At 40.9% G+C, this 26,285-nt stretch overlaps 3 protein-coding genes across 4 annotated transcripts; 2 read left to right on the top strand and 1 right to left on the bottom strand.

Moving 5' to 3' along the window:
* The first annotated feature begins 418 nt into the window (after positions 1-418).
* Positions 419-6,901, top strand: wbp2 (WW domain binding protein 2). Its single transcript, XM_044179367.1, has 8 exons — positions 419-664; positions 1,875-1,983; positions 2,214-2,349; positions 2,484-2,576; positions 2,697-2,843; positions 2,975-3,097; positions 4,107-4,183; positions 5,500-6,901. Exons 1-8 carry the CDS (start codon positions 606-608, stop codon positions 5,545-5,547), a joined length of 792 nt encoding a protein of 263 aa, XP_044035302.1. The 5' UTR covers positions 419-605; the 3' UTR covers positions 5,548-6,901.
* trim65 (tripartite motif containing 65) lies at positions 6,773-15,998 on the bottom strand. Of its 2 annotated transcripts, none has more exons than XM_044179331.1 (8): positions 15,877-15,998; positions 14,935-15,384; positions 14,708-14,803; positions 13,848-14,078; positions 11,404-11,572; positions 11,204-11,293; positions 10,666-10,883; positions 6,773-9,061 (listed from the first exon to the last, which is right to left on the bottom strand). In XM_044179331.1, the coding sequence occupies exons 1-8, from the start codon at positions 15,904-15,906 to the stop codon at positions 8,753-8,755; spliced, it is 1,593 nt and encodes a 530-aa protein (XP_044035266.1). In that variant the 5' UTR covers positions 15,907-15,998; the 3' UTR covers positions 6,773-8,752. The 2 variants fall into 2 exon arrangements, with proteins under 2 accessions (XP_044035266.1, XP_044035267.1); XM_044179332.1 differs by having other exon boundaries at positions 14,935-15,388; positions 15,877-15,983.
* A 267-nt stretch (positions 15,999-16,265) lies between these two features.
* Positions 16,266-20,960, top strand: mrpl38 (mitochondrial ribosomal protein L38). Its single transcript, XM_044179346.1, has 9 exons — positions 16,266-16,416; positions 17,283-17,471; positions 17,622-17,753; positions 17,845-18,047; positions 18,241-18,313; positions 18,424-18,469; positions 18,824-18,982; positions 20,368-20,504; positions 20,723-20,960. The coding sequence occupies exons 1-9, from the start codon at positions 16,332-16,334 to the stop codon at positions 20,857-20,859; spliced, it is 1,161 nt and encodes a 386-aa protein (XP_044035281.1). The 5' UTR covers positions 16,266-16,331; the 3' UTR covers positions 20,860-20,960.
* Positions 20,961-26,285: the final 5,325 nt, after the last annotated feature.

Below are 26,285 nucleotides of genomic sequence, written 5' to 3'. Positions count from 1 at the left end.
CATAAAATATCTTTTTTCAGTAATCCTTATTGTTTTATTTCAGTAAAAACATATCCTAGGCTGTGTGACGTCACTTTGTGGGCGTTTTACACGTATGGCGGAAGGGCAGGTGCAACACCAAACCCAGCAGCATTCTCACAACAACCGTTATCATCGCAGAGGGAAAGGCAAATAGAGAAGCCCGTTAGAGGGCGGAGCACGTACGAAATAGAACCACGAATGTCGCAGCATTTTGTATTATGTCATTAAATAGACTGAGATTCTCTCAGCACCCCCCGACTCTGACTGGCTTCCAGTGTCCCCGCTACTGATCCTTTATATTTCTAATATACACCTAATGGGCACTTTTCCCTTAACATAAATCATAAAATGTCTTTATTTCAGTAAAAACATATCCTGGGCTGTGTGACGTCACTCTGTGGGCGTTTTACACGTATGGCGGAAGGGCAGGTGCAACACCAAACCCAGCAGCATTCTCACAACAACCGTTATCATCGCAGAGGGAAAGGCTACCGAAGGTGCAGATAGGCCTGCAGATACGTTTCCTGATAGAGGAACACAACCTTTATTTTTTTGGTTGTCGGAGTGTCTGGAGGCCCGTCGACATGACTCTGAACCAGAACCACTCTGAGTCCGGCGGAGTCATCATCAACAACAGTGAAAGGTAACGGTAACGTTAACGTTACCGGGTGCAACGGGCTAGCTAGCAGTTACCGTTAACCAGACTGACAAGTTTTACGCTCTCTCCGGGGAGAACGTCACACCAAACTCATTTTAAAATAAAGACAAAAAATGTGGGTCTGCTAACGTTAATTGGTGAAGATACTTTATATGCCAGGAGCACTCGCAAATAAGACATGTCTAACTAATACACACAGCACAACAGCTAACTAAAGCTAACTTAATTGAATTGACAACTTTTAGCAACTATTAGCTTATTTTTCATACAGCCTAATTCTATCAATTAATGTATTGTTTTTGTGATAGCGACCAGCGTGAAGCAATCATACTATACTCACCATCATACTCATCATTTTATTTGAACAAAGTGCTTTATGGTATATCACATATAGGGCCGAATTGTAAAGTAGCTCATAATCAGTGCAAAACAACACAAAATGTACACATTAATGCTAGATGGGAAACAAGGCTACATTAATTGATATAACGCCATGTTTCTTAATCGAATATTCGCGTTGCAGTTTACGGAACCGGGTCTAGGACTCGTATCCCAAACATGGCCTTCAACCTGTTATATCATCACTGCAGTCAACCATAGCAGGCTTCACATGTGGTTACATAGACGTTACTTGTTTTAAACGTTATATATCGAGGGTAAAACGTTATTCATATTATAACAGTAACTTAGCATTTATTGCAGTAAAGTTACCGTGCTGCTGCTTTGCTTACTGTCTTCGCCATCTGCACTCTGGCCTGCTCTATAATGAAAGGTTTGTTTAGTTTTGTCACATCCAGACCAAGTCACCACAGTTTACTGAATTAACATCAGTGGCAGATTCTTCTAGAACATACTGGAGCATAATGATAAACCCATTACAGCTCACCCAGAACCAGTAGTAAACCCTGTCACTAGATGGCATGTAAGCCTAATCCTTTTACTGTTGGACTATTTACTGAAAGCAACTGATGGGCCATGTTTAGTAACTGGACGGTTGCATAATAACCCAATGATCTAATTTTCAAACTGTTAAGTCAAAGATTATGAAAGTGGGGTTTGAGTCATATTGTTAATCAAACAAACCCCATATAAATAATGTAGATTTTTATCTTTTGTGCACAATATGATGTAATAAATATGTCATATAAAAATTATTTTCCGACTGATTGTTTCCTGTGTCTATTCCTGTCACCAGTGTGTTGATGAACTATGATAATGTGGAGCTGGTTTTCTGTGATGCGGACAGGCTGCCTGAAGTCTTCAGAAAGAGCAAGAAGGGCAGCATCTACCTAACTCCATACAGGGTGAGAGACAAGACCCAGATATCTTATTTGTTATTTACCCAGCCTCATGCTTACTTAATGCTGTCGCTATTGACAGCAAGTACACAACAACCTGCAGAACTCTGATTCCACTAATAAGCAGTATTAGGTTAAGCTTTCCCCAAGTCTCATACGGTATTAGGGAAACATTGAGACTGTGTTTTGAGGTCATGGGAGTGATGAGATGTTAGCTGCTGCTGTTTTTTTCCCAGGTGATCTTTCAGGCTAAAGGCCGGGATGCACTGCAGTCCTTCATGATGCCCTTCTACCTGATGAAGAGCTGTGAGGTCAAACAACCTGTATTGGGAGCCAATTACATCAAGGGCACCATCAACGCAGAGCCTGGAGGTAGGTATATGCGTGTGTGCAGGTACCTGTGTGTCAATTAGGTGCATGAACATACTCTACAGTATTCTGTGTCTGTTAGTTTGTTCAGCACACAGTAACTGCATGGATTCCTTTTTGTGTTATCTCTCTTACAGGCGGCTGGGAGGGCAGTGCTATGTTCAAGCTCATCTTTGCTGCTGGAGGAGCTATAGAGTTTGGCCAGTACATGCTACAGGTTGCAGCTCAGGGTACGGTTACAAAGCAACACTAAGATAAAATTCTTGTTATAGTACTGACTACTGTTTTGGCTGATTGTCCTCTATTGTTTCTTCATCTTTTGCCTTGTCCTCCCGGTTTGTGTCGTGCAGCGTCAAGAGGTCAACCAGTGACTTCTGGGTTTGGTGGATGCCCCTACATGGCCAACGGGGCCTACTCTTATCCTCCTCCCCCTGCTAACGGGATGTACCCTGCCGGACCTCCACCCGGCTACTCCTACGCCAACCCTCCTCCACCAGGTAGGGGCTGTAATTGCCACCACTATCATTATCACCTTGATTTTTCAATACAAATCCCCTTCAAGTCTTGTGAAAGTGTTCACTGCAGTTGGATTAACCGGCAACTCCTGCGGTGTGCTCCTGCTATCCAGGTGGATTCTACCCCAACCCTCCAGCGTTTGATGCCTCTGCGGCCTACATACCTCCGCCTCCTTATTCTGCTCCTCTGGGCCAGCAGCCCCCACATGACCCAGACCTCCCCTCCTCAGCAGCAGGTGTGTCTCTGGCAAAGAGGCTCTGACTGATTTGTAACTAGATGGTGATTGCTCCAGTTCACTCCAGGTCTAAATAAAAATGAAAATGTAAAGAAAGTGACGGCTCTGAGTTGCTTTGGGACTCTTACCTTGGGAACAGAATTGCCAATGGCTATGAGAATCATTAGTATTTTTATAATTTCTTCTTGTATTAAATCTGATTTTGTATAATTTATTGTATTGCCTTTAACTCTTGATTAATTGTTTGGTCTATAAAATAGTGGAAATTGCTCATCACAACACCTAAAGCTCAACGTGATGTCTTCAAATTGCTTGTATACTAAGCTTGCTATTGCATAAGACAAGACAAGCAGTTTAGAAGCTGGATCTAGGGACTTAAACGATTTATTAATTATCAAAATAGTTGCTGGTTCATTTTATGGCAATCAACTAATTGATTTGACTTAACTTTTCAGCTCTAATTGGGTTCTTGTTTTACAAAATTCTGATGTCAAAATGAAGGATTGCAAACAAATTGTAATTACAAACTAAATTAGTCATTGAAGATTTTGTCTAATGTTAAAGTTATCAGTGGAACACAGATAGTTGCACTGAGCATCAAAAATCATTGACTCTGAGCAAACTCCATCCCCTGATGAAGGTGTGAGATGCGGTTGAAAAACCCAGAAAAAGCTAGTAGGTGGACCTTTAGTTAAGGTTCTTTTTTGTTGAATTCTTATTAATATCGTGACATTGAATTCAACCATATCACCTTACCCTACTAACAAATCCTTAGTATTGGCTGGTTGACATATTTAACAAAATTGACTCCACATTGTATCAGTTTTATTAGCTCAAGCTGCAGAATAATGCCTTCTTAATTTTGCCTACATTTCCTTTTCCCCACCTCATTACAACACCTTTTGTACCTCAGGCTTGATAAGCTTCTGTCATCTCATATATCCCAGGGGTTTAGTGCAAGATCATGTTTAATTAATGTTCCTTCTCTCACTCTCCGTCTCTTTCCCAGCGGAGGCCAAAGCAGCCGAGGCAGCAGCGAGCGCCAGCTGTGCCACGCTGCCTCCTACACATGTGTACCTGCCACAGGTAAGCTGCCCTCCATCACTCTGCTACACATCTGATTTATTTACCAGTATGAGAAAGTGGGTGTCGCTCACCTTTACTACAGTAGCTGTTGAATTGCCACTTGTGCCCTTCATGGAAGCATAGGCATTTGTTATGTTTCTCCACTCAGTTATTTTGGTTTTCCTTGAATTTGTCACCTGGCTGTATGTAGCTGTTATCAATATTGCTTCCAGTGTATTGTCAATTTTAAAGATATTAAAGAGAAGCAATCCTTTGCTGCCTTCCGTACATTTTGCATCAAACTCTTTGAGTTCTTTCTTTAAGAGCGCGATTTTTTTAGGCATCTCATTTTAAAATATTTCACTGAATTTGTGCTGAAACAATTAGTCGAGTAATTGATTAACTATTATGATAATTGGTTATTTTAAGTTATTTTTCAAGCAAAAATGGCAAACATTCACAGGTTCCAGCTTCTCAAACGTGATGATTTTATGCTTTTCTTTTTCATATATAATAGTAAACTTAATACCTTTTTGGGTTTTGTACTTTTGGTCAAATAAAACAAGCTGTTTGAAGACGTCACCTTGGGCTCTGGGAAATTATAATGGAAAATGATCATTTTTCACTATTTTCTGACAATTTATAGACAAAGTGATTTGCTCAATCCAGAAAATGATCAGCAGATTACTGGATAATAAAAATAATGCCTACACTGAATGTAACAATACACATGGAAATGCGGCGTTTATTTTAGTTGCTTCAAGATTTTCTTTTGGGTAAGACAGGTTCGGCCAATCACAACAAGCAGTGTCACACATGGCAACAGCTGCAATGGCAACAACCAATGGTGAATCACCTTATTGTTTATGTTTTGCAGCAGCATGCCCTCCATAGGAACAGCACTTCAGACCCAGTTAGCAGTAAAATGAGAACAAATCCACAAGGGTGCACATAGTCTATAGCCTATGACGGCAGCTGTTGGTTCGCCACAGCCTCGGTCTCTGAGGATTTTTTGACTGTAAACTAGATTCATCTAAGCATTCCAAGACTACAGAGCCTTCTGACAGCGGATCTGGGCTTGTCTCTTCCCTGTTTACTGACACATTGACTTGCCATCTCAAGCATGGCTAATATCGCTGTAATCTTGTCCTTTTTTGGTGCAAAAATGTATTGAACAAATGCGGGGGAACTGTCTTTAGATTTGTGTTGCAGTAGATGTAAATACTTTTTATGCAACAATTTGTTTTCATGCCGTTTGTTTGCGACACGCTCTGTGTAAAAAGGCCTTTAACATGCTCAGAATGTTGTCTCAAACCATAACTCTCCTCTCTCCATAGGACAAGCCTCCTCCCTACTCCCCTCCAGAAGACAAGAAGAACCAGTAGACCTGCATGATCTCACCCTCATTCCTCTCTGTCTCCTGTAATCTCTATCCTACTGGATCACATCGTTTCTCATTCCATTAACTGGACATCAGGAAGGCCAAAGTTTTCCTTTTTAACTCCAATTCCTTTTGGTTTCACATTTTTCTCATCCCATCGCTTTCCCCGCTCAGCATATACCTTTTACATTCCTTTATTGTAATCAGCTTCATTCTCTTCAGAAGCACCTTTACTTGATGGAAATTAGAAGTATTGGTAGCAGTCTGTCAGAGGAACAAGAAGATTGTTTAGGCAAGTTGTCAGGATTTGGGGGATTTTTTCAATGTAGTTGACATAAACTTTGTAACCTGACTAGCTATTTTAGCATTCATTGCCTTGCAGGTGTCCCAAGAATCATACCACCACCCTAAACTTTAGATTCAGCGATGTTGCTCACTTATAATTTTCTATGACTGTCTATTAAACTAGACTGAATCTGATGGTGTTAATTACTTTGCTAAGCTATTCAGAGGCAAGCTGAATGCTGTCTTTTATTTTTCTATTATTTGTGTGTACAGGCTTTTAATATGTAGGCTTTTAAAAATGAGATATTTTCTCAAGAACACTAACCTAGAGAAAAACTAGCTTTTGTAAAGAGAGCAGATTACAAGGTGGTCCCGGTCTGCTTTGACATGTTTTCGTGGATGAGAGGACCACAGAGATTAGAGCAGTGTCGAGCCCCAGCAGTGAATTCCTGATCCTGGATTAGAGCAGAGAGTGAGGGTGACCAGGGCCTGGAGGGATGTACTGCCAGGAGGGATTATCTTTATAATGTACAAGAGCAGAGCAGTCACCCAGTGATGTCACTTCCTGTTTTGTCATGCCTCTGAACATTTGAGAAAACACACGGTCAGACTCACCACCAGCCTGCTTCACCTTTCATTTCTTCTAACGTACATTTTAAACATTATAGAAACAAACAAGAGCATTAGAAGATTTTCTCAGTTTATACTTTCTGTGGTTGTGATCTTAACTCTCCAGTTTGAGGTCAGTCTTTGAATCTGATCTGAGCACCTCAGTATCTGAGCCTCTACTCTTCCTTCCTTTATAGTCACTAATCTAAATACTGTATCTGTGGCACATCTGTGGCTGATTCTTTGCACTTTCAGAATGCTATGCATCGGGCTCCTATTTGCTCTGTCATGGCTGTGTGTATAATAATAATAATAATAAAAATATCAAAGCTCTATTTATTTCAAACAAATTTATTGAATAATTCATGTAAAATGGCTCAAGTAAGAAAAACAAAGCATGATCTCAACTAATGCATGTATGCATTGGATTGGATTTTATTAAATGGATCTTGATTCATGTGAAACAGAACTGTCTTTGTCTATTTCTACACTGAGAATAGCTGTATCACACATTGATGGGTATTCCACTTTGAACACAGCATAGTGCGTTAGCATACTTAACATAAACATATTCCAGAGTCAGCAGGAGGGGTTATGTTTTATGTCATCAGGCCAAAACAGCCTGGAAATATGCTTTTCCTTTCTCCGAGTCAGTAGTCCTCGTCTGCGCTTTTGGACAACTTGTGCAAATCCACAGCAGTTTCCCAAAGACAAAGAAAGAAAGTATGATGTCCTGAGCCTCGAGTACCTCAACATTCCGAAGGTCACAGCTATGCCATCGAAGTGCTCATGATTTAAAAAAAAAAAAAGAAGAAAAAAAAAAGGCCAAAAGCCTATTAAAACATTTGTACAGTACAGCAGACTGCCTCAGAACAATGTCAGCATCACAGGTTTAAGGCTGTACAGGCAGGACGATTTGTTTGTGCATTCATACTAAGATCCCAAGATGATGATAATAGCGTTCCATTTTCAGTTCTGTATTCTCAGTAGTAATGTACAACCCACAGCAATTTGTTTTCACCTACATCGCTTATGGTACAACAGGGGTGGGGGGGTTGTACTTTTAACAGGACAATGTCTCATATGAATTATAATCAGAATACTGTATTGGCTTACTGTCCTGTACGCACCACATGATTAACTGGCTCCCATATTTCTGTGGACTGAATGCCACCCACAGATCAAAACTTATTAAACCAACTTCCTGGAATCTCCACTGCTTGCCAGGCAACAAGATATAACATGTTAATTAGTGAGCTTTAGAGGTGCTGGTTCGTTGGATTTTGTTACCTTTGAGCAGAGCCATGCTAGCTGTTTCTGTATGTTTCCAGTATTTATGCTAAGCTAAGCTAACCGGATGCTGGCTGTAGCTTCTTACTTATCGTACAGACATGAGTGGCATTGATCTTCTAACTCTCAGCAAGAAAGCGAATAAGCAGATCTCCCAAAAAACGACGAACTATTTTTTCAAAGCAGACGAGTCGGACATAGTGAAATCTGACATGTGTGCAACAAAGTTGGCAGCACACACCGTCACCCTTTTAAGGATGTGCATTTGTAAGACCAGCCAAACTGCACTTAACGGTTAAGGAAAATAATGCAGTAGTCGGTTTAGTTGTAGTCCAGCACTCTTAAAGCAACACAATGGATAAACTGATACCACTGTACTCATCTGCTCCTCAGAAACTCTGCTTTCTAACTAATCACTCATCATACAACAGCGTGACCTCAGCATGTATGTGGATTTTATGAATGAATATATTTTGTCATATTTGTCATTTGCCTGTAAGCCCAACCACCTGTAATAAATGCATATTGCCTTGCAGTAGAACAAGGAAACTCATTGTGTCTAGTGAAAGTACAATAATCTGACATATTGAGTTGAGGAGATTGGTCTTTTCCTACCTGAAAGCATCTATCTAAAATGTAAGGTTATTTCACACATACTTTGAAGAAAACCAAAACAAACCAGAAGGAAGTAGTGCTGTCCTTAAACTAGAGCCCTAAGGGCCTTTATGGCCAGAGATTTTGACCTTTTCCTTAGCTATGTTATTGTCATGTGTTAAGTAATAATGTGAATAAGCCAAAACCAGGTGGCTAGTTTGGGGGAAGAAAGCCCATCACAGTTACTTCTTCTGCTTAAAACAAGGTAGGAAGGCAGTCATTGTAAAGAGAGAGAGAGAAAAAAAAAAAAGATTTTTAAAAAACCCTCCTAAATGATTAGGGGGGATCCTCTATGTTGAATCAGCTAGTACCCATGTTTGATAGTGCTTCTTACTCTGAGCTCCCTTCTTTACTTCTCTTTATGAGTCAGCTCATGTGGAGCAGAGGGTGATGCTGACCCCCTCTCCTATCCAGCAGGCAGGGAACAGCTCCTGGGTGAAGGCACAGTGGAAGGCGTGGAGCCTGGTCTGCCCGTCTCCGTAGTAGGTGAGTGTCCCCGCCTCGTAGTCCAGCAGCATGCCGATGCGGTTGTGCTGCGAGTGGCCGGCCAGAGTCTCCCGCCGGCCGTTGTGCCAGGCGCTGAGCTGATGCTCATCCAGCTGCAGGCTCCAGGACAGTTCGTTCATACCCACCATGCACCTCTTTCCTTTCTCCTTCCTGGGGATGGTCTCATAGGTTACCTGATAAGAGGCAGAAAGATGTGGGTGAATTGTGTGCAGCATGAAGGAAAACAGGAAGTCCGTGCAGGGGCAGACTCTCACTGTCAACATTAAAAGATCACACAACACTGGTGCCGCTAGAGGAAAAGTCAGGGGATCACCAAAGTTATGACCGACCAACATTTCAGAAATGAAGTGCTACTTTGTTATGCAGCAATTCCAATATTAATAAAAAAAAAGTTAATGGTTGGGTTATCCAAAATTACCACATGCAAGTAAAATTTGTGTTTGGCAGATTTGTGTTTGGTAGACAAAGTTCACCTGCATAATACATTTTTGTAACAGTACCATTTAACTTTATAACCTCTTTTATCTTTAACGTTTGTCTGACTTTGCCCCTGTCCATTCATGACCATCAGCCACGGTCAAATCAGAGCTACCTGTTGGCTCCGACTCAAGCAAACTGCCTGTTGCACTGGCTCTAGGAAAGGAGTAGCAACTTCTGCAAACTTTTACATATTTCTATGTGAAATGTATGTATTTATGGATTTTGGTGATTAATATCATTTTCATTTTAACAGTTTCATGTTCACAGTTACTACTACAGTTACTTTCAGATACTGTGTGACGCCATAAACTAGAATTACTGCCCCCGCAGTTGTATGCCTCCGCCAGCTATCCAAGTTGCAGTTTACATCCGTGTCCGTCCAGACTCATAACATATTTAGTGAATACTTTGGAGGAATTAAATAAAAAGGTATAAAGTGTATTTTTTGGCCAAATGGAAGTTATCACAATATTGATGATTCCTATGTATGATTCCAGTGAATATACATTGTTGAACTGGTTAATGAAGGATTATCATAGATGTATTGGCTAAACAGGTAAACATGTACTTAATTACTATGTAAAGATGGATTCCTATCGAGTACAGCTACACAAAATGTGGTGCTTTTGTTCTCTCCTGGCATTTTTAGTTGTGAAGCTGCAGGTGAAACTCACTCACTCTCAGGATCACGATTAGCTAGGCGTGCTCCAATACGTTGTTTTCAGTCACGTGATTACGATGACGCTCGAAATTCAGAATGAGGCAGGAAGTGAAAGGCAGAATGGACGAGATGGAGGAAAGCCCGTACTGTGCTAGTTATTGTTCACTCATTGTGGCGTCCCAGTCAACATGTGTGTGAAATCTGGAATCACCCAATTCATTCTTAAATTATGGCTATTAACCTGTTTTGAGGTCACAATGACCTTTGAGTGTTATGTGTCATCTATTCAGTGTCCGACCAATTGTGAAATATGGTCATCAATTCTTGAGTTATGGCTAAAAACGTGTTTTGTGAGGTCACAGTGACCTTGGCCTTTGACCACCAAATTCTAATCAGTTCATCCTTGAGTCCAAGTGGACATTTGTGCAAAATTTGAAGAAATTCCCTCAGGGCGTTCTTGAGATATCGCGTTCACGAGAATGGAATGGACATATGGATGTACGGACGGACAACTCAAAAACATGATGCCTCCGGCCACAGCTATCGCAGGTGCGGAGGCATAAAAAAATCCTATCGTTATTCCTGTTCAAATTGGCTTGGCCTTTCCTGAATATCGGAAATTTAATGAATCTTTACCCCGAGGTAGGCCCACGGCTTGGACACCTCCAGCTCCCAGTAGTGCTGTCCATGGGTGAAGCCCTGAAAGCAGAGCACCTGCCAGGTGTGATCGAAGCGGGCTTCATGGCCTGGGACAGGGCGTGGCCCAGAGGTCAGGTGCTCCGCCCTCCTGTTCTCCTGGGACAGAAACAGGTGCCCATTGGCCGTGCGAGGGTCAAAGGTCAGAGAGCATCGGTCTGTAATGAGAAAGAAAGGAATCAGACAGAGTGAAGCAGGAACTGATATCTACACTGTTAACATACTTAGAGAGCATAGGTCTTAATTTCTTTTCTGTGCCCTTTTCTCTTACAAGATCATTCTATGGTCACAGGAATAACAAGAAGGCACTGTGTGACCTTTGCTGTCCTCATCTTTGACTGCTGGTAAATAATGTCATCCAAGCACCGAAGCTTGTTTCCCTGCTGCACTTTTGCAAATGATTTATGATCAGAAGAACCAGAGAATCAGGTAAATACTTGGAACTAAAATGCAGTCTAAAATGTTAGATAGGACTTACAAGCAGTGAGGCCCTCTTTCCCACCAGGGTGGCAAGGAGCAGCTGGACTGGGAACCACAGCTAGGATCGGCCTCTTGTCCTGAGGAGAACCTGGAGACCAATGACAAGCTTGAGAACACAGAGCAAAGATTGGGGAATAAACTGCTGGCAATTCAAGCGAAATTGCTACAGAGGGAACATCATTCCTGAAGGCACATTACCGTCTTTGTCCTGACCCACAGCGGTGCTCACAGCTTTCTCTAGGTCCTCAGACACCAGCTTGGCGACTCGGGATAGGACTTCTGTGACGCCGTTTAATTGATCTTGAAGGGTTGGCGTTACATCTGTGGGAATATCCTTGAAACGTGGAACTTCTATGACCATTGATTCCTGTGAAGAGATATGCATTTCAAAGAAGACCTTGATGATTTTTGAGTTTGATGAACCAAGTTAAGTGCATGTGGTTTGATTGGATGCGTAGGATGTTGTAATAAATGTTTCTGCACACGTCTGCCATTAACTCAAAAATGTATTCTAATGTAATTTTCTTTAAAAGCCAATGTCAGCATAAAGTAGAGCTGACAGCTGGGAGATATGTTGATATATTATAGATATCAGGATGTGTGTCTTGATACTGTATTGTGTGATACTGGGATTTTGGTTATTGATTATGGTTATATTTGTTTATTACGGAGGTCGTAGTTAGTGGTGGTGTCATACTGGACTGCATTATATTGGACTGTATTTCTAATATTCTTCCCCCCTCATGTTTGTAGATGGGGTGGGCAAAACATTAAAAACACCTCTCTCTATAATGTAGTCCAGTTCAACACCACTGCAAACTACAACCTCAATAATAAACATATAGTTCAATTAATACCTCTCTGACAGTGTGAATCAAACTGAACATTATCTTTAGAACTTACGGCTGAGCTGTTGTATTGGATTGCATTAGACTTGTTCTGTGTATGATGATGTTATGCCCTCCACCTTTCAATATTACCTACATAAATATGCCGTCAAAGTTACAAATAACTAATTCACTTAATTTCACAAGTGCTTTTCAAAGTTGGACAAAGAAGCCATCATCAAAGTTTTGCATCATTTAGCAGTCTTTAAACAGAAACTACACAAACTGTATAATCCTGCTTTTGCTGCCATCTAGCAGTAGAAATATTCATCTTGCTGAATGCTATATCCCCACTGTGTGGTCAGAAGTGCAAGACAGTTAAAAATATCCACCCACAGCAGTCTGCACAATGCTGCTTTTAACCACGTCTTTGTTATGAGGCACCTACAGCACAAGACAGAGCCAAACCCATCCTTTTCCAGACGTCTGACTGTTTCTTTGTTGTTCTTTTTCTGAGTCTGGAACTCTGGCAAAACAGCTTGTGAATTCCAACTGAAGGTAAATTGGTTCACACTCAAGCCCTTGTGCTTGTTACTCTTCTGCATTACAAAAAAATAAAGATACAGCATACAGTGGTGCGCAAAAGTGTTTGCCCCCTTCCTGATTTCTTATTTTTTTTGCATGTTTGTCACACTTAAATGTTTCAGATCATCAAAAAATTTAAATATTAGTCAAACATAACACAAGTAAACACAAAATGCAGCTTTTAAAATGAAGGTTGTTATTATTAAGGGAAAACAAAATCCAAACCTACATGGTCCTGTGTGAAAAAGTGATTGCCCCCTAAACCTAATAACTGGTTGGGCCACCCTTAGCAGCAACAACTGCAATCAAGCGTTTGCGATAACTTGCAATGAGTCTTTTACAGCGCTGTGGAGGAATTTTGGCCCACTCATCTTTGCAGAATTGTTGTAATTCAGCCACATTGGAGGGTTTTCGAACATGAACTGCCTTTTTAAGGTCGTGCCACAGCATCTCAATAGGATTCAGGTCAGGACTTTGACTAGGCCACTCCAAAGTCTTCATTTTGTTCTTCTTCAGCCATTCAGAGGTGGACTTGCTTGCTTTCCCTTAATAATAACAACCTTCATTTAAAAACTGCATTTTTGTGTTTACTTGTGTTATCTTTGACTAATATTTAAATTTGTTTGATGATCTGAAACATTTAAGTGTGAAAAACATGCAAAAAAATAAGAAATCAGGAAGGGGGCAAACACTTTTGCAGACCACTGTATGTGAACTTCAGAAAACTATTTACCTTCAGGTGGAATTGCAGATTTTGCTGGTTTTAACTCACCAGGTGAACAAGGGTGAGCACGGACATTCGTTATTATGTAAAACAGCTTGTGAATGGAATACTGTTTCGCCACCATAACTTAAGCCCCTCATGTCAAACCTTACTTCTTGCAAGTATACACACTCAGCTGGCTCTGATTTCAGGAATGTTTAAACTCCAAGCCATATAACGCATCATGTTTGTCATGCATTATTTGTGGAATGAGCAATATTCTATTCCCCAAATGTTGAGATCACAGGACAGAAATTAGACGGGTACATCTGGACCTTCTCACAGCAGGAGGGAGACAAGGAGACAGGACATAAAACATACAGTAAGATTCAGCCAATGATGACATTTAGAGAGCGCTCAGCTCTGCTCAAACACATGACAAGTGCGCTTTCTGGCTGCTCCCTACTTACAATGCAGTCATTCCATTCAGCCAAATTAAAAGGTAGTGTAAACGTGGGGGTACAAACCTTAATGAGCTCTGTATCAGAGAGGTTATGTACAGCTGCTATCTGTCCCTGGCTCTCTCTGAGTATCTGGGAGCGCTCCATAAGTTCAGCTAGCCGTGCCTTCGCCTCACTGATGGCAGCTTTTTTCTGCTCCTCAATGAAGAGCCCTGTAGCCTCCTGCTTCTCAGCCAGTACTTTTATCAGGGTGGAGAACTTGACATTCACCCAGGTGGAGGTCTGTTCAAGAGTCACCTGTTGATGGAAAATGCAGAATCACATGCCTGCTTTGAGGAATTGGGGAACACATGGTTAATGGAGTCCAATCCTAATTCTTTCTTCATGGTCTTTTTATTTATCTACAATAATATTGAGCTCAATTGTTTTATGAGCTGCAGCTTTGTCAGTTAAGACCTGAACATTTCATGCAAATGCATTACAAGTCTTGTGGGTGTGCAAGGAGAATAATCAATTGCCTGATTTCTGTTAAAAGTGGCTTTAACTGTGAGACAGCTGCAGGAAGTGCTGAGTTGTGCCAATGCAGTTAGCAACCGAGAGTTAACACTGGCTTAAATTTCAACGTTGGATCAGTTTAAAACATAGTAAAGGATGACTAAACTTCATTTGAACTCTATCAAATATGGCAAAGAGGAGTGAAACAGAAAACAGTAAGGCTTCTGTTAGATTATTGGTATAAACCGTATACCAAAAATACAGCAACTCCTAATCTATACATTGTCCTCCTCTATAATCCTACCCCTCTCTTTGACAGACAGCTTCTCTCCCTAACTTTGAGTTACATGTTGAGGAAACCTGTTTGTTTAAAGCATAGTGAAGCCTTTAGGCCACTTTCACATAGGGAAAGGCTTAAATTGGGAGTTTACCATAGCTTGATTGATATTCTCAGCCAAGTCATTTATACTTTTCTGCGTCTCTTCAGTGAGTTTCCCCACCTCCTTACTCTTCCTTTCCAGCAGCAGCTGAAAAGAAAAAACATCAAATTGAGAGAGTAACCTTTGATGCTGGGGTAAAGTGGACAGTGTTATAACTGGACTGACAATCCATGTTACACCTCCAGCTAAGCAGCTGTGGTGGCATTGTGTTCCTATACCTCTTGATTTTCCCTTTCTGCCTCCAACAAGACCTTCTCGTGGTTCACGCATTCATAGATGCCACACTCGCAGCACACAGACATTTTGTCCTGCCTGCAGTAATAAACCAGAGGCTTTTTATGGCGATCACACAGCAGCATTGCTCTCGCCCCTTCGCTTCCCCTCATGAGCGAATCTCTACAGGAAGGGCCGGTGCTGTTTGCAGCCTCAGTCAGGACTGACAGGGACACATTACGCTTGAGAATGGGCCTTGTAGGAAACTTCTCATTGCAGATGGGGCACTGGGGTCCGATATCACACTTGCTCTTGGTGTCCCAGTGAATGGTGATGCACGTTTGACAGAAGGTGTGACCGCAGGGGATGGTTACAGGGATTCGGAAACGCTCCAGGCATATGACACAGGTCAGGTTTGAATTCTGAGACTCCATCTCTGAAGAAAGAGCAGACCCCTCTCAGAAAAAAAAGAAGAAAAGGAAGAGGTTGGTCATGGTATGACAGAACATATCAGTATATCATATCCGTACCACACAATGACAGTAATATAACTTAACTGCCTAACCTCTCTGTACTAAGAGGTTAATATCACATTTCAAGCCCTTTATATAAAAGCCCTTTATATAGAAGGGCAGAAAAAAACTGCCCCATTTTTGTTAGTGCCAGCTCTCAGACTGGGTACACAGCAAAGCCACGGCCAAGCATCAATACAAGGCTTAGTCTAAATGGTAACGTTGGCTACCACACATTAACTTAACCAAGTGGAAGGAAAAGCTAACGTTAGCTAACGTTAGCCTGTAAGCAAGTCAGTTCACGTTAGCTAGGAATCTTGGGGACAAATAATAGTCAAATGTTAAAACAGTCTGGTGATTTCACTGTAAATTAGCGCACATTTTTTACACTCACCGCCTAGCTATAACACAAAACGACACAACATTAATTCTTACCACTTCAACAAATACATTCGTGCACAGCATCTGTGTGAATAATGAATATCGTCAGATGAAGCTTCCCTGATGACGCCATACGCAAAAATGATGCCTTCATGTGCTGTCGGGAAAATCAGCAACAACGCAGATAAACGACCCAACGTGTAATACACGGTAATACATGTAACACTGCTATTAAATTTGAAATTATATTCATTATCTGCTGTCACTCATTCACTATATTGTAACATGACAACTAATCGTGTTTGGTGTAACGATAGTTAATAATTACGATAGAGGTGTGCTAAAAAATATTAAAAATTAAAAATAGTCTCATTATACTGGTGAAAGTTACCATAATATATGTTGCCGGTATTGTCTGCAGAAAACAAATAATGTAAACGTACACGGACTATTTTTGCTCCTCTCGGCCACCGTATGTTCTGAAAAAAAAGGCTAACATTCAATCCAAGATGGCGCTGCGCACGGTTTGTGCTGTTGCATTGCGAAGTGGGACAGATTTAGGGGTCAATAATGCGAGGACATTTATCACAACAGGTATTGTAAAGATATTGTTAAATTGTATTGGGTTTACATTTGGGAACATCGTGCCCGGGCTTGGGTATTGCATGTAGATCAGTTTGAAGCAGGCCCCTGTTACATGCTCTCCTCTTCTGTGGAGAAAGACATTTCACCAAACTCCATAGAGAAATGTGAAAATGAAATGTGGAGAACATTTCTTAAGAACAAGATACGAGACCCAGCTCAAGAATAGTAATAGTGTCAGCACTGATAGGGTTATCCATCTCACATATCAGTGAGGCATTCTATTTTTCATTAGTAGTTCCCACTCTTGGTTTGAGGAAACACAAGAAGAACCAAACATGAAATGTGAACAAGTGCTGCTTGGGTGTATCTTCATAAATGTGCTGAAATGAACAGAGGGGAAATGTTTAAATTCTTCTTGTATCATGCTCCTTCTTGACGTAAAACTATCAAATATTTGAATGTTTCTCATGCATAGAGGATGTCCTCTAGTTAGCCTAACCTGCTGACATTGAGGTGGTCATTGACCACACAACTTTGTCAAATTTTGGTAATGTAATGCGAGTTGAATTGATTTTCAGATTCCCCCGTTTAACAACTTTATGAAATGAACAATAACATTACAAGACAAACAACAGTACAGGGGGTATAAGAAAAATCAGACCAAAAGTGGAAAATAATCCGCATATACAAACAAATGTAAAAACTAAATAGCACTGAAACTGGAAAAAGTAATTTACGAAATATATAAACAAATCAATTTACAAAATTATAAACATGCAATACAAATTATCTGACAATCTGGTCCACAAAGAGAAGTTAGTCAGTGACAATTTTTTGATATGTAACTAACTGTTGGGGACGTTTCCACGTAACAGCATTCCTCTGCAGACGGATACCTCCTTTGGGTCCAATGCCAAATGAGGAGATTGAGGTTGAAAACCTGGAGTCATTAGAGAAGTATCGCAGCTACACTCGTTACTTCAGACAAGCTGAGGAGGCAAAGAACAGACCTGCCTGGTGGAAGACCTACAGGAGCTACGTGGAAAAAGCTGATCCTGAGCACGGTGAGAAATAAAGGAGGAAGCTACCGTTGACAGTGATTCCCCTGGTGGTGTGAAAATGTCAATGGCCAAATGGTTGCCCAAGGATTTTATTTTGTGACAGTTGTAACCTCTGCAAGTTCACAGCGTCAAAAGAGTTTTGTTTTGTTGCAGGCGCGAAACGAGTGGACATTGGACTGCCTTACTATCGGCCCTGCAGGACCAAAGAAGTGACGGAGAGGAGGCAGGTGATGAAGGACAACAAGAAGAACGTTGAGCTGGAGAGGGCTTCTCGTCTGCGTACTTGTAAGCTCACACACAATACTTGAGCTTCTCAATGATAATTTAGTTACTATGTGGTGGTACGATGGAGTAATGTTTCTCTTTTCCCCCACAGTTAAGATCCCTCTGAATCGAGTGCAGGAAACCTGGGAGAAGAGCAGTGGTCCGTTTCATATAAAGAGACTGGCAGACCACTATGGAGTCTTTAGAGATCTCTTCCCCATGGCCTATTTTCTACCTCAAGTCTCACTCCACGTCTGCTATAGCCAGGACAACAGCAGTCAAGTGCATTATGGGAATCGGCTGACACCTACTGAAGTACGTTAAAGGAATGAAAGTTTTAGAGTGTCCTAATGTAGCTCTGTAATTAACATACTAAGGGTCAAGGCCACTTAAAGTTTAAATATCTTTCTACTTTTCTGACACTTCATTCTGTATCTGTATTTCATTGTCCTTTCACTTTCTGCTCTGTATCCACCTTGATATGTCTTTTATTTGCTTTTTTCTTCAGGCAGCATCTGTCCCTCAGATCAGCTTTGATGCGGAGGAGGGCTCTCTGTGGACTCTTCTGGTCACCTGTCCAGGTCAGCATCAGCTTTCCCCAGGAGGCACTGGATCACTAGATTGTGATAATCAGCAACTCTCTATACGGCCTTTTAGGTCTATGTCTAAAATAATTGATCGTCTTTTTCAGATGAGCATCTTCTGGATAATGAGGCCGAATACATCCACTGGCTAGTGTGAGTACTTCAAGTCAAGTCGGCTGTGCTCTTATTTATAGAGCACATTTAAAAACAACGCATGTTACACAGTGCTTTTACAGGGAGGTTTAGAAGTAGAGTTAAATCAGTCAAATGGCCAATTACTCAAATGACAAACATAAATTACAGCTGCCATCAATTTACTTGAAACTTGAAACCTCCAGGTCATATACACTGAGAATGGACTTTTCAGTGAATTAGGAGACATGTTGTGCCCAGCATTTGCATAATCATAGATCTTGATTTTTTTTTTTTAATGAGGTAGAAGGAGTAGATGCAATTTTGTAAGAATTCTGAAAGCACCACAACCTCAAATGACCTGTGTTTCTGTAGAGGGAACATACCAGGAGGAGCAGTGCAGGCCGGAGAGGAGCTGTGTCACTACCTGCCCCCCCTCCCTGCCAGAGGAACAGGCTTCCACCGCTACATTTATGTCCTCTTCAAGCAGGAGGGACCCATCAACTTCCAGGAGGATGTCAAGCCGTCGCCATGGTAAGCAATACATCCAGCATACAGACAGGAAGCTGATGCTCTTAGTATTATTTGTGTTTATGGTATGAGATATAACCAGATAATTTACATTTACACTCACTACTGCATAGAATAAGTGCTCAAACTGAGTTTTTCCTTTTATAGTATATCTAGCTTGTAATATCCACTGCTTGGTTTTCCTTGCGATGCTCAAATATAATCTTGTGTAGTGATCAGCATGTGTTGGTGGCCTCAATCACCAAAACAAAGGTTCCAACAAAGGAAGCGACAGATTTGCTGGCATGAAGTAGAACAGTTCACCGTTTTTGGGAAATATTCTCACTCGCTTTCTTGCTGAGAGTTCAACGAGAAGATCGACACCACTCTCACGTATGGCTAAATATGAAGCTACAGCCAGCAGCCGGTTAGCTTAGCTTAGCAGAGAAACTGAAAGCAGGGGGAAACAGCTAGCCTGGCTCTGTTCAAAGGTATGAAATAAACAAACAAGATGTAACATGTTAATTAGTGAGCTTTAGAGGTGCTAGCAGGTGGATTTTATGACAGGCTAGCTGTCTCAGTCCAAAGGCTGGCTACAACTGGCTATGGCTATAACTATGTATCTAACGGACACATGTAAGAGGGATATGGATCTTTTCATCTATTTCTCAGCAAGAAAGCGAATAAGCATATTTCCAAAAATGTCAAACTATTCCTTTAAACATGAAATATGAAATTAACCTGCGTTATTGGTGTGGCTGCGTCCATTGTTCATTGTGGACAAGTATTTTTACTTCATGGTCGATATTTATGTGATATTTCATGAGAGTCGCAATGTAGTGATTGGAGATTGATATTCAAAATATTACTTTTGTTACCTTGGTTTAGGGGGAAATGTTCCCGTGATTGTCTTTCTAGTGTACGTCACCATATTTATCAATTATTCTCCTCTGTTATTATTCCACCAATGTGAGGATCACTTGAGCATATCGTTTAGCTGCAAAACATTAAGAAACTGAATGAAGCAGCAGTGACGTTTGACGCTTCAGACGTCATCAGTCGCGTGGTATTCTTCATTTGATACAAGCTCCAACACAACGAATTGAAACAGTGCGCTTCACAAGAGTGTAACAAGCTTCAGAGCTTCGGTATCATACGCCCATCCCTAGTTGGTATTGAAGTTCAGGTTTTCCAATTACTTCCTGCTGCTAAATATGCTTATTGATGGATAGCACTGCTCGAATGACATTTCAAAAATAGCCACAGTCCATAGCATAAGAGTTTAAGTGTCAGGGTAGGTCACATTTATGAAATCTGCCAGTGAATGATAAGCATAACATTAACGCGTGTTAGTTCATGTTTGATATAGCAACAAAGGCACTAATCATGTGATACCTCTCCTCCCCTAGCCATTCTCTGATGGATCGTACATTTAAGACGATTGATTTCTACAGAAAGCACCAGGACAACATGACACCTGCAGGCCTGGCCTTCTTCCAGTGCCAGTGGGATGAATCTGTCACCCACACCTTTCACAACACACTCAGTGAGTCATGCTAATGCTCACAAACATGAACACACTGCAAGTTTGGTCTTGTGACATTTTTCAAAATCAAAGACTTGTTGTTCTTGTGACTAACAGACTTGTGCAACTTTCTTTATCCTTCCTAGATTTTGAAAAGTTTTGAATTAGGACAAAACGTTTGTGTGACAATTGCCCGTCTGTTAATAATAAAGCCTGTCTGTTGTATCTTCTCCCTGTAGACATGAGGGAGCCAGTGTTTGAGTTTATCCGCCTTCCAGTGTACCACCCTCCACAGGTCAAATACCCTCATCGACAGCCCCTACGCTACCTGGACAGATACAGAGATGGAAAGGAGCACACCTATGGAATATATTGATTATGAGACAACATTCACAGTGTTGAGAAAACATTTCCATGCAAATGTGTAGTACTGTTTGGCATATTTATGTTAAAATAATAAAGCATTTTTCAACTCTGCTCAGATTGTGTTATTTACCTCTGCCAAAGATATTCGTCCTGTCTGATCGCATGTCTGTATGTTAGTTGGAAAAGAAAGCTGGATATTTTACACACATATTATATATATATATATACATATATATATATATATATATATATATATATATATATATATATATATATATATATATATATATATATATATATATGTATTTGTTTCGATACAAGTTGATGGAAAGTTTGAGTGAAAGAGCAAGTGATTAAGTGAAGATCTGGGCTCATATTTGTCAAACTGCCAAATGTTAAATTTTGGAATTAAAGGGGAACCATTGTGATTCATGCCATCTAAAGGAAATTGCAGCTATCTACAGCTGTTTATAAAAAAAACCAGCTGCTATGGACGCAAGAAATAATAGTGTCAAAAGTGGACAGGTGAACCATAAGAGAGGTGGGCCTTATTGAAGGCCCACAACAAGAGGAGCAAAGGTGGAGTAAAGGGATAATATAAGGAAAGTGCACATTGGAGCCCATTCAGTTACTCCCGGGACCCAACTTAGTTTAAATATGTACTCTGTTTGAAGTTACATTAAACTTGTATCATATTGAACTCTACAGTTTGTATTGATTGACATAGTAAATCTATGTTGAGGTAGGGGACCTAACTCCATCTGGCCCTGAGGGAGGTTTCCGTACGTCATTATTGGCGAGCCATTAGCCCAGAGGGCAGTGAGGCCTGCGGCTTGGATGAGGCGGCTGCAGCTCAGAACAACGGTGGCCACCAAGACAAAGGTAAGCAGAGCCTGTTATGTCAAAATCTGCAAAATACTGGTTGGCTCTGAGTGCAATGTGCACTCACCCGGGTCACAGACAGTATATGGCCTCTCCCTTAAGAATCTAAATTACAAACGAGTTCAATGTGATTTTTAGTGTGATTGTGTGAAAAGCATGCATTGATGAATGAGCGGGCAGTTAGTTTAAGGGTTTGCTAAGGAGCCAAACCACAGTCACTAAGAGGGGTGGTGACTACTGACCAGAAGTGAGAAGGTGTGTATGAATGTAAGCTGCAGCAAGAGTACGGATGAGTGATGCATTTTGTGTGTTGAGTGAATGTGTGACAGGCCTTATGTGTTGAAGTTAAGTATGAATATGCTCGCATTTGTGTGTATGAATTGCAAATGAATCTGTGTTTAATCAGATCAAGAAGTGGGTGAAGTGACAGGCTCAGTTTAAAGCAATAGTACTAAAGTAGAGAGGATTACAAGGTTAATGGAGTTTTGATAACAAAAGTGAGTGTAAAATGATCCCTGAATCTGGAAGCAATATTGACAGAACCTCAGAAAGGGAGAAGTAAAATTACAGGTACTGTGTGTAAGGTGATAGACATTGTAAGACTGTAATAGTCAGGACACTTTGTGATCTGGAAAACCATGGCAGACGTGCAGAGAAAGAATTGCTTTTGTTGAAAAAAGGTTACCCATATAAAATTTATCTATTGAAGGAGAAAATAGACATCCATGACTGTGCCTTACCATAAGCCCAAGAAAAGTCAGGTGGGAAACAGGCAAGTGGGGAAATATTAGAAAGACTGAAGCTGACAGATCAGAAAAGCTGAGTATTGACTTTGACTCTCCAAGAAAATATAAAGCTGCAGTAACAGCAGGTAAAATAATAGTGCTGATTTGAACAAGGAAATTAGACAAAGAGGCTGAAATCCAAGATCAGATCAGAGTTGCGCGAGGCAGGGATACATGGGAGTACAAGCAGGAAAAATGGGGAATGGAAAGAGTAATGGATGAGGGAAGAGCAGAATGATACACTCTCCAAATTAAAGGCAGACAAAGCAACCTCCCCAAGGCACTCAACACCATACTTTAAGGAAGAGGACGAACACACAAATGAAAGTGAAGGAGGGAAACCACACAGAAAGAATGCTGTATGGGAAGCTATAAATAGAACCATATGAGAAAGCCAAGCAAAGGTTAAGAAGAAAGATGTCAATAGATGGAAGAGAAGGATGAAGGAAAGGTGGAAAACAGGTACAAGCTAAGTGGAAAAACCTAGGGCCACACCGCAGCTGCAAAAGAGCCACATTTATCTGACCAGGACAAATACAGTGCCTTGCGAAAGTATTCGGCCCCCTTGAACTTTGCGACCTTTTGCCACATTTCAGGCTTCAAACATAAAGATATAAAACTGTAATTTTTTGTGAAGAATCAACAACCAGTGGGTCACAATCATGAAGTGGAACAAAATTTATTGGATATTTCAAACTTTAACAAATCAAAAACTGAAAAATTGGGCGTGCAAAATTATTCAGCCCCCTTAAGTTAATACTTTGTAGCGCCAGCTTTTGCTGCTATTACAGCTGTAAGTCACTTGGGGTATGTCTATCAGTTTTGCACATAGAGAGACTGAAATTTTTGCCCATTCCTCCTTGCAAAACAGCTCGAGCTCAGTGAGGTTGGATGGAGAGCATTTGTGAACAGCAGTTTTCAGTTCTTTCCACAGATTCTTGATTGGATTCAGGTCTGAACTTTGACATTCTAACACCTACATATGTAGGTTTTTGAACCATTCCATTGTAGATTTTACTTTTTGGTTTTGGATCATTGTCTTGTTGGAAGACAAATCTCCGTCCCAGTCTCAGGTCTTTTGCAGACTCCATCAGGTTTTCTTCCAGAATGGTCCTGTATTTGGCTCCATCCATCTTTCCATCAATTTTAACCATCTCCCCTGTCCCTGCTGAAGAAAAGCAGGCCCAAACCATGATGCTGCCACCACCATGTTTGACAGTGGGGATGGTGTGTTCAGGGTGATGAGCTGTGTTGCTTTTACGCCAAACATAATGTTTTGCATTGTTGCCAAAAAGTTCAATTTTGGTTTCATCTGACCAGAGCACCTTCTTCCACATGTTTGGTGTGTCTCCCAGGTGGCTTGTGGCAAACTTTAAACACTTTATGGATATTTAAGAAATGGCTTTCTTGCCACTCTTCCATAAAAGGCCAGATTTGTGCAGTATACGACTGATTGTTGTCCTATGGACAGAGTCTCCCACCTCAGCTGTAGATCTCTGCAGTTCATCCAGAGTGATCATGGGCCTCTTGGCTGCATCTCTGATCAGTCTTCTCCTTGTATGAGCTGAAAGTTTAGAGGGAGAGCCAGGTCTTGGTAGATTTGCAGTGGTCTGATACTCCTTCCATTTCAATATTATCACTTGCACGGTGCTCCTTGGGATGTTTAAAGCTTAGGATCCAAATCCGGCTTTAAACTTCTCCACAACAGTATCTCAGACCTGCCTGGTGTGTTCCTTGTTTTTCATGATGCTCTCTGCACTTTAAACGGACCTCTGAGACTATCACAGTGCAGGTGCATTTATACGGAGACTTGATTACACACAGGTGGATTCTATTTATCATCATTAGTCATTTAGGTCAACATTGGATCATTCAGAGATCCTCACTGAACTTCTGGAGAGAGTTTGCTGCACTGAAAGTAAGGGGGCTGAATAATTTTGCACGCCCAATTTTTCAGTTTTTGATTTGTTAAAAAAGTTTGAAATATCCGATAAATTTCGTTCCACTTCATGATTGTGTCCCACTTATTGTTGATTCTTCACAAAGAATTACAGTTTCATATCTTTATGTTTGAAGCCTGAATTGTGGCAAAAGGTCGCAAAGTTCAAGGGGGACGAATACTTTCGCAAGGCACTGTATGAAACAGTGTCCCCTACTGGTAAAAGACAGAAACCCTACATATCTGGCACTGCACTAGACTGGTTCTCATCTTATCTGTCCAATAGGAAATTCTGTGTCAGCATTAATAACTTCATGTCATCCTTTTCCCATATCAAGTACGGTGTGCCTCAAGGTTCAATTCTGGGACCAATACTGTTCTCCTTGTACATGCTTCCTTTGGGTGATGTAATCTGCAGACATGGTATTTCTTTTCATTGTTATGCAGATGACACACAGTTGTACCTCCCTGTCAAGCCCACTGACCTTAGTACGCTGAGTTCTCTGCAGGACTGCCTGTCTGACATTAAAAAAATAGATGTCGATAAATTTTCTTCGGCTCAACTCAAATAAAATAGAAATCCTTGTTATTGGGCCCCAACACATCACTAAACAAATACTGCAATCTACTGGTAACCTGTCACAACATATCAAGCCTGTTGCAAGAAATCTTGGTGTCCTGTTTGATAGCAATTTATGTTTTGAGCAACATATCACTAAGCTTGTCCAATCATGTTTTTATCACCTCAGAAATATTGCAAAAATACAATCTATTTTAAATCTTAGTGATGCAGAAACTGTTGTGCATGCTTTTATCTCCTCGCCTTGATTATTGTAACAGCCTCTTCACTTGTCTTAATAAAAAAACTTTGACACGACTGCAGACTGTACAAACCCAGCTGCTAGGTTAACCAGGACCAAGAAGTACGACCACATAACACCTGTTTTAGCCTCTTTACACTGGCTCCCTGTTTGTTTTGGGATTGATTTTAAGATCTTGTTGATTACTTTTAAGGCTCTTCATGGCCTGGCCCCAGATTATATTTTAGACCTTGTAATCCCTTATGAACCTTCACGTAGTTTGAGATCTTCGGGCAGGAGTCTTCTGTCTGTTCCTGAGTCCAGGATGAAAACTAAGGGGGACAGAGCTTTTGCTATCAGGGCCTAGAGGCTCTGGAACAACCTGCCCGAAGAAATTAGGTTGTCTGAGTCAGCGTCTTCGTTTAAGTCTCGTCTCAAAACACATTTTAATCTGAAAGCATATGCTGATTTTACCTGAGCTGTCTGTTTATTTTATTGTTTTCTATGTATTTTATCATTCAGTGTGGTATTTTATTTCTATCTCTGTGAAGCACTTTGTCCTTTGTTTTGATAAGTGCTCTATGAATAAAGTTTTATTATTATTATTGTCATCCGCAAAGTCATGGAGTGGTCAAGAGAGCAAATGGCAGCCTGAAGGCTAAGATAGCAAAAATATGTGCAGAAGGCCAGGAAGGCAGTAGAATAAAATGGGTAGATGCTCTACCTTTGGCACTAATGAGATGAGAATGCAAACTAACTGCAGCACGCATCTAACGCTAAATGCTTATGGGTCAACCCATGCCAGCACAATACTTAAGAAGTCCATGTAATGGTCCTCCGCTTGAGCAGCTTGAAGCAGAACTGGCTAACTATATACGACACATAATTGTTATACACATTTTTCAACAGGTAAAAGGAGCCACAGACGGAAGGACGAGTGAGATTCCTGAGGACCTCCAGAAAGTACAGCCCGGAGACTGGGTGTACATCAAAACCTTCAAGAGAATGTGGAATGAGCTCAACAGTGTAT

This window comes from Siniperca chuatsi, linkage group LG20, assembly GCF_020085105.1.
Source record: "Siniperca chuatsi isolate FFG_IHB_CAS linkage group LG20, ASM2008510v1, whole genome shotgun sequence".
Classification (NCBI taxonomy): Eukaryota; Metazoa; Chordata; class Actinopteri; order Centrarchiformes; family Sinipercidae; genus Siniperca; species Siniperca chuatsi.
The sequence above is the reverse complement of the archived record's forward strand: the minus strand, read 5'-3'. Positions and strand labels throughout refer to the sequence as shown.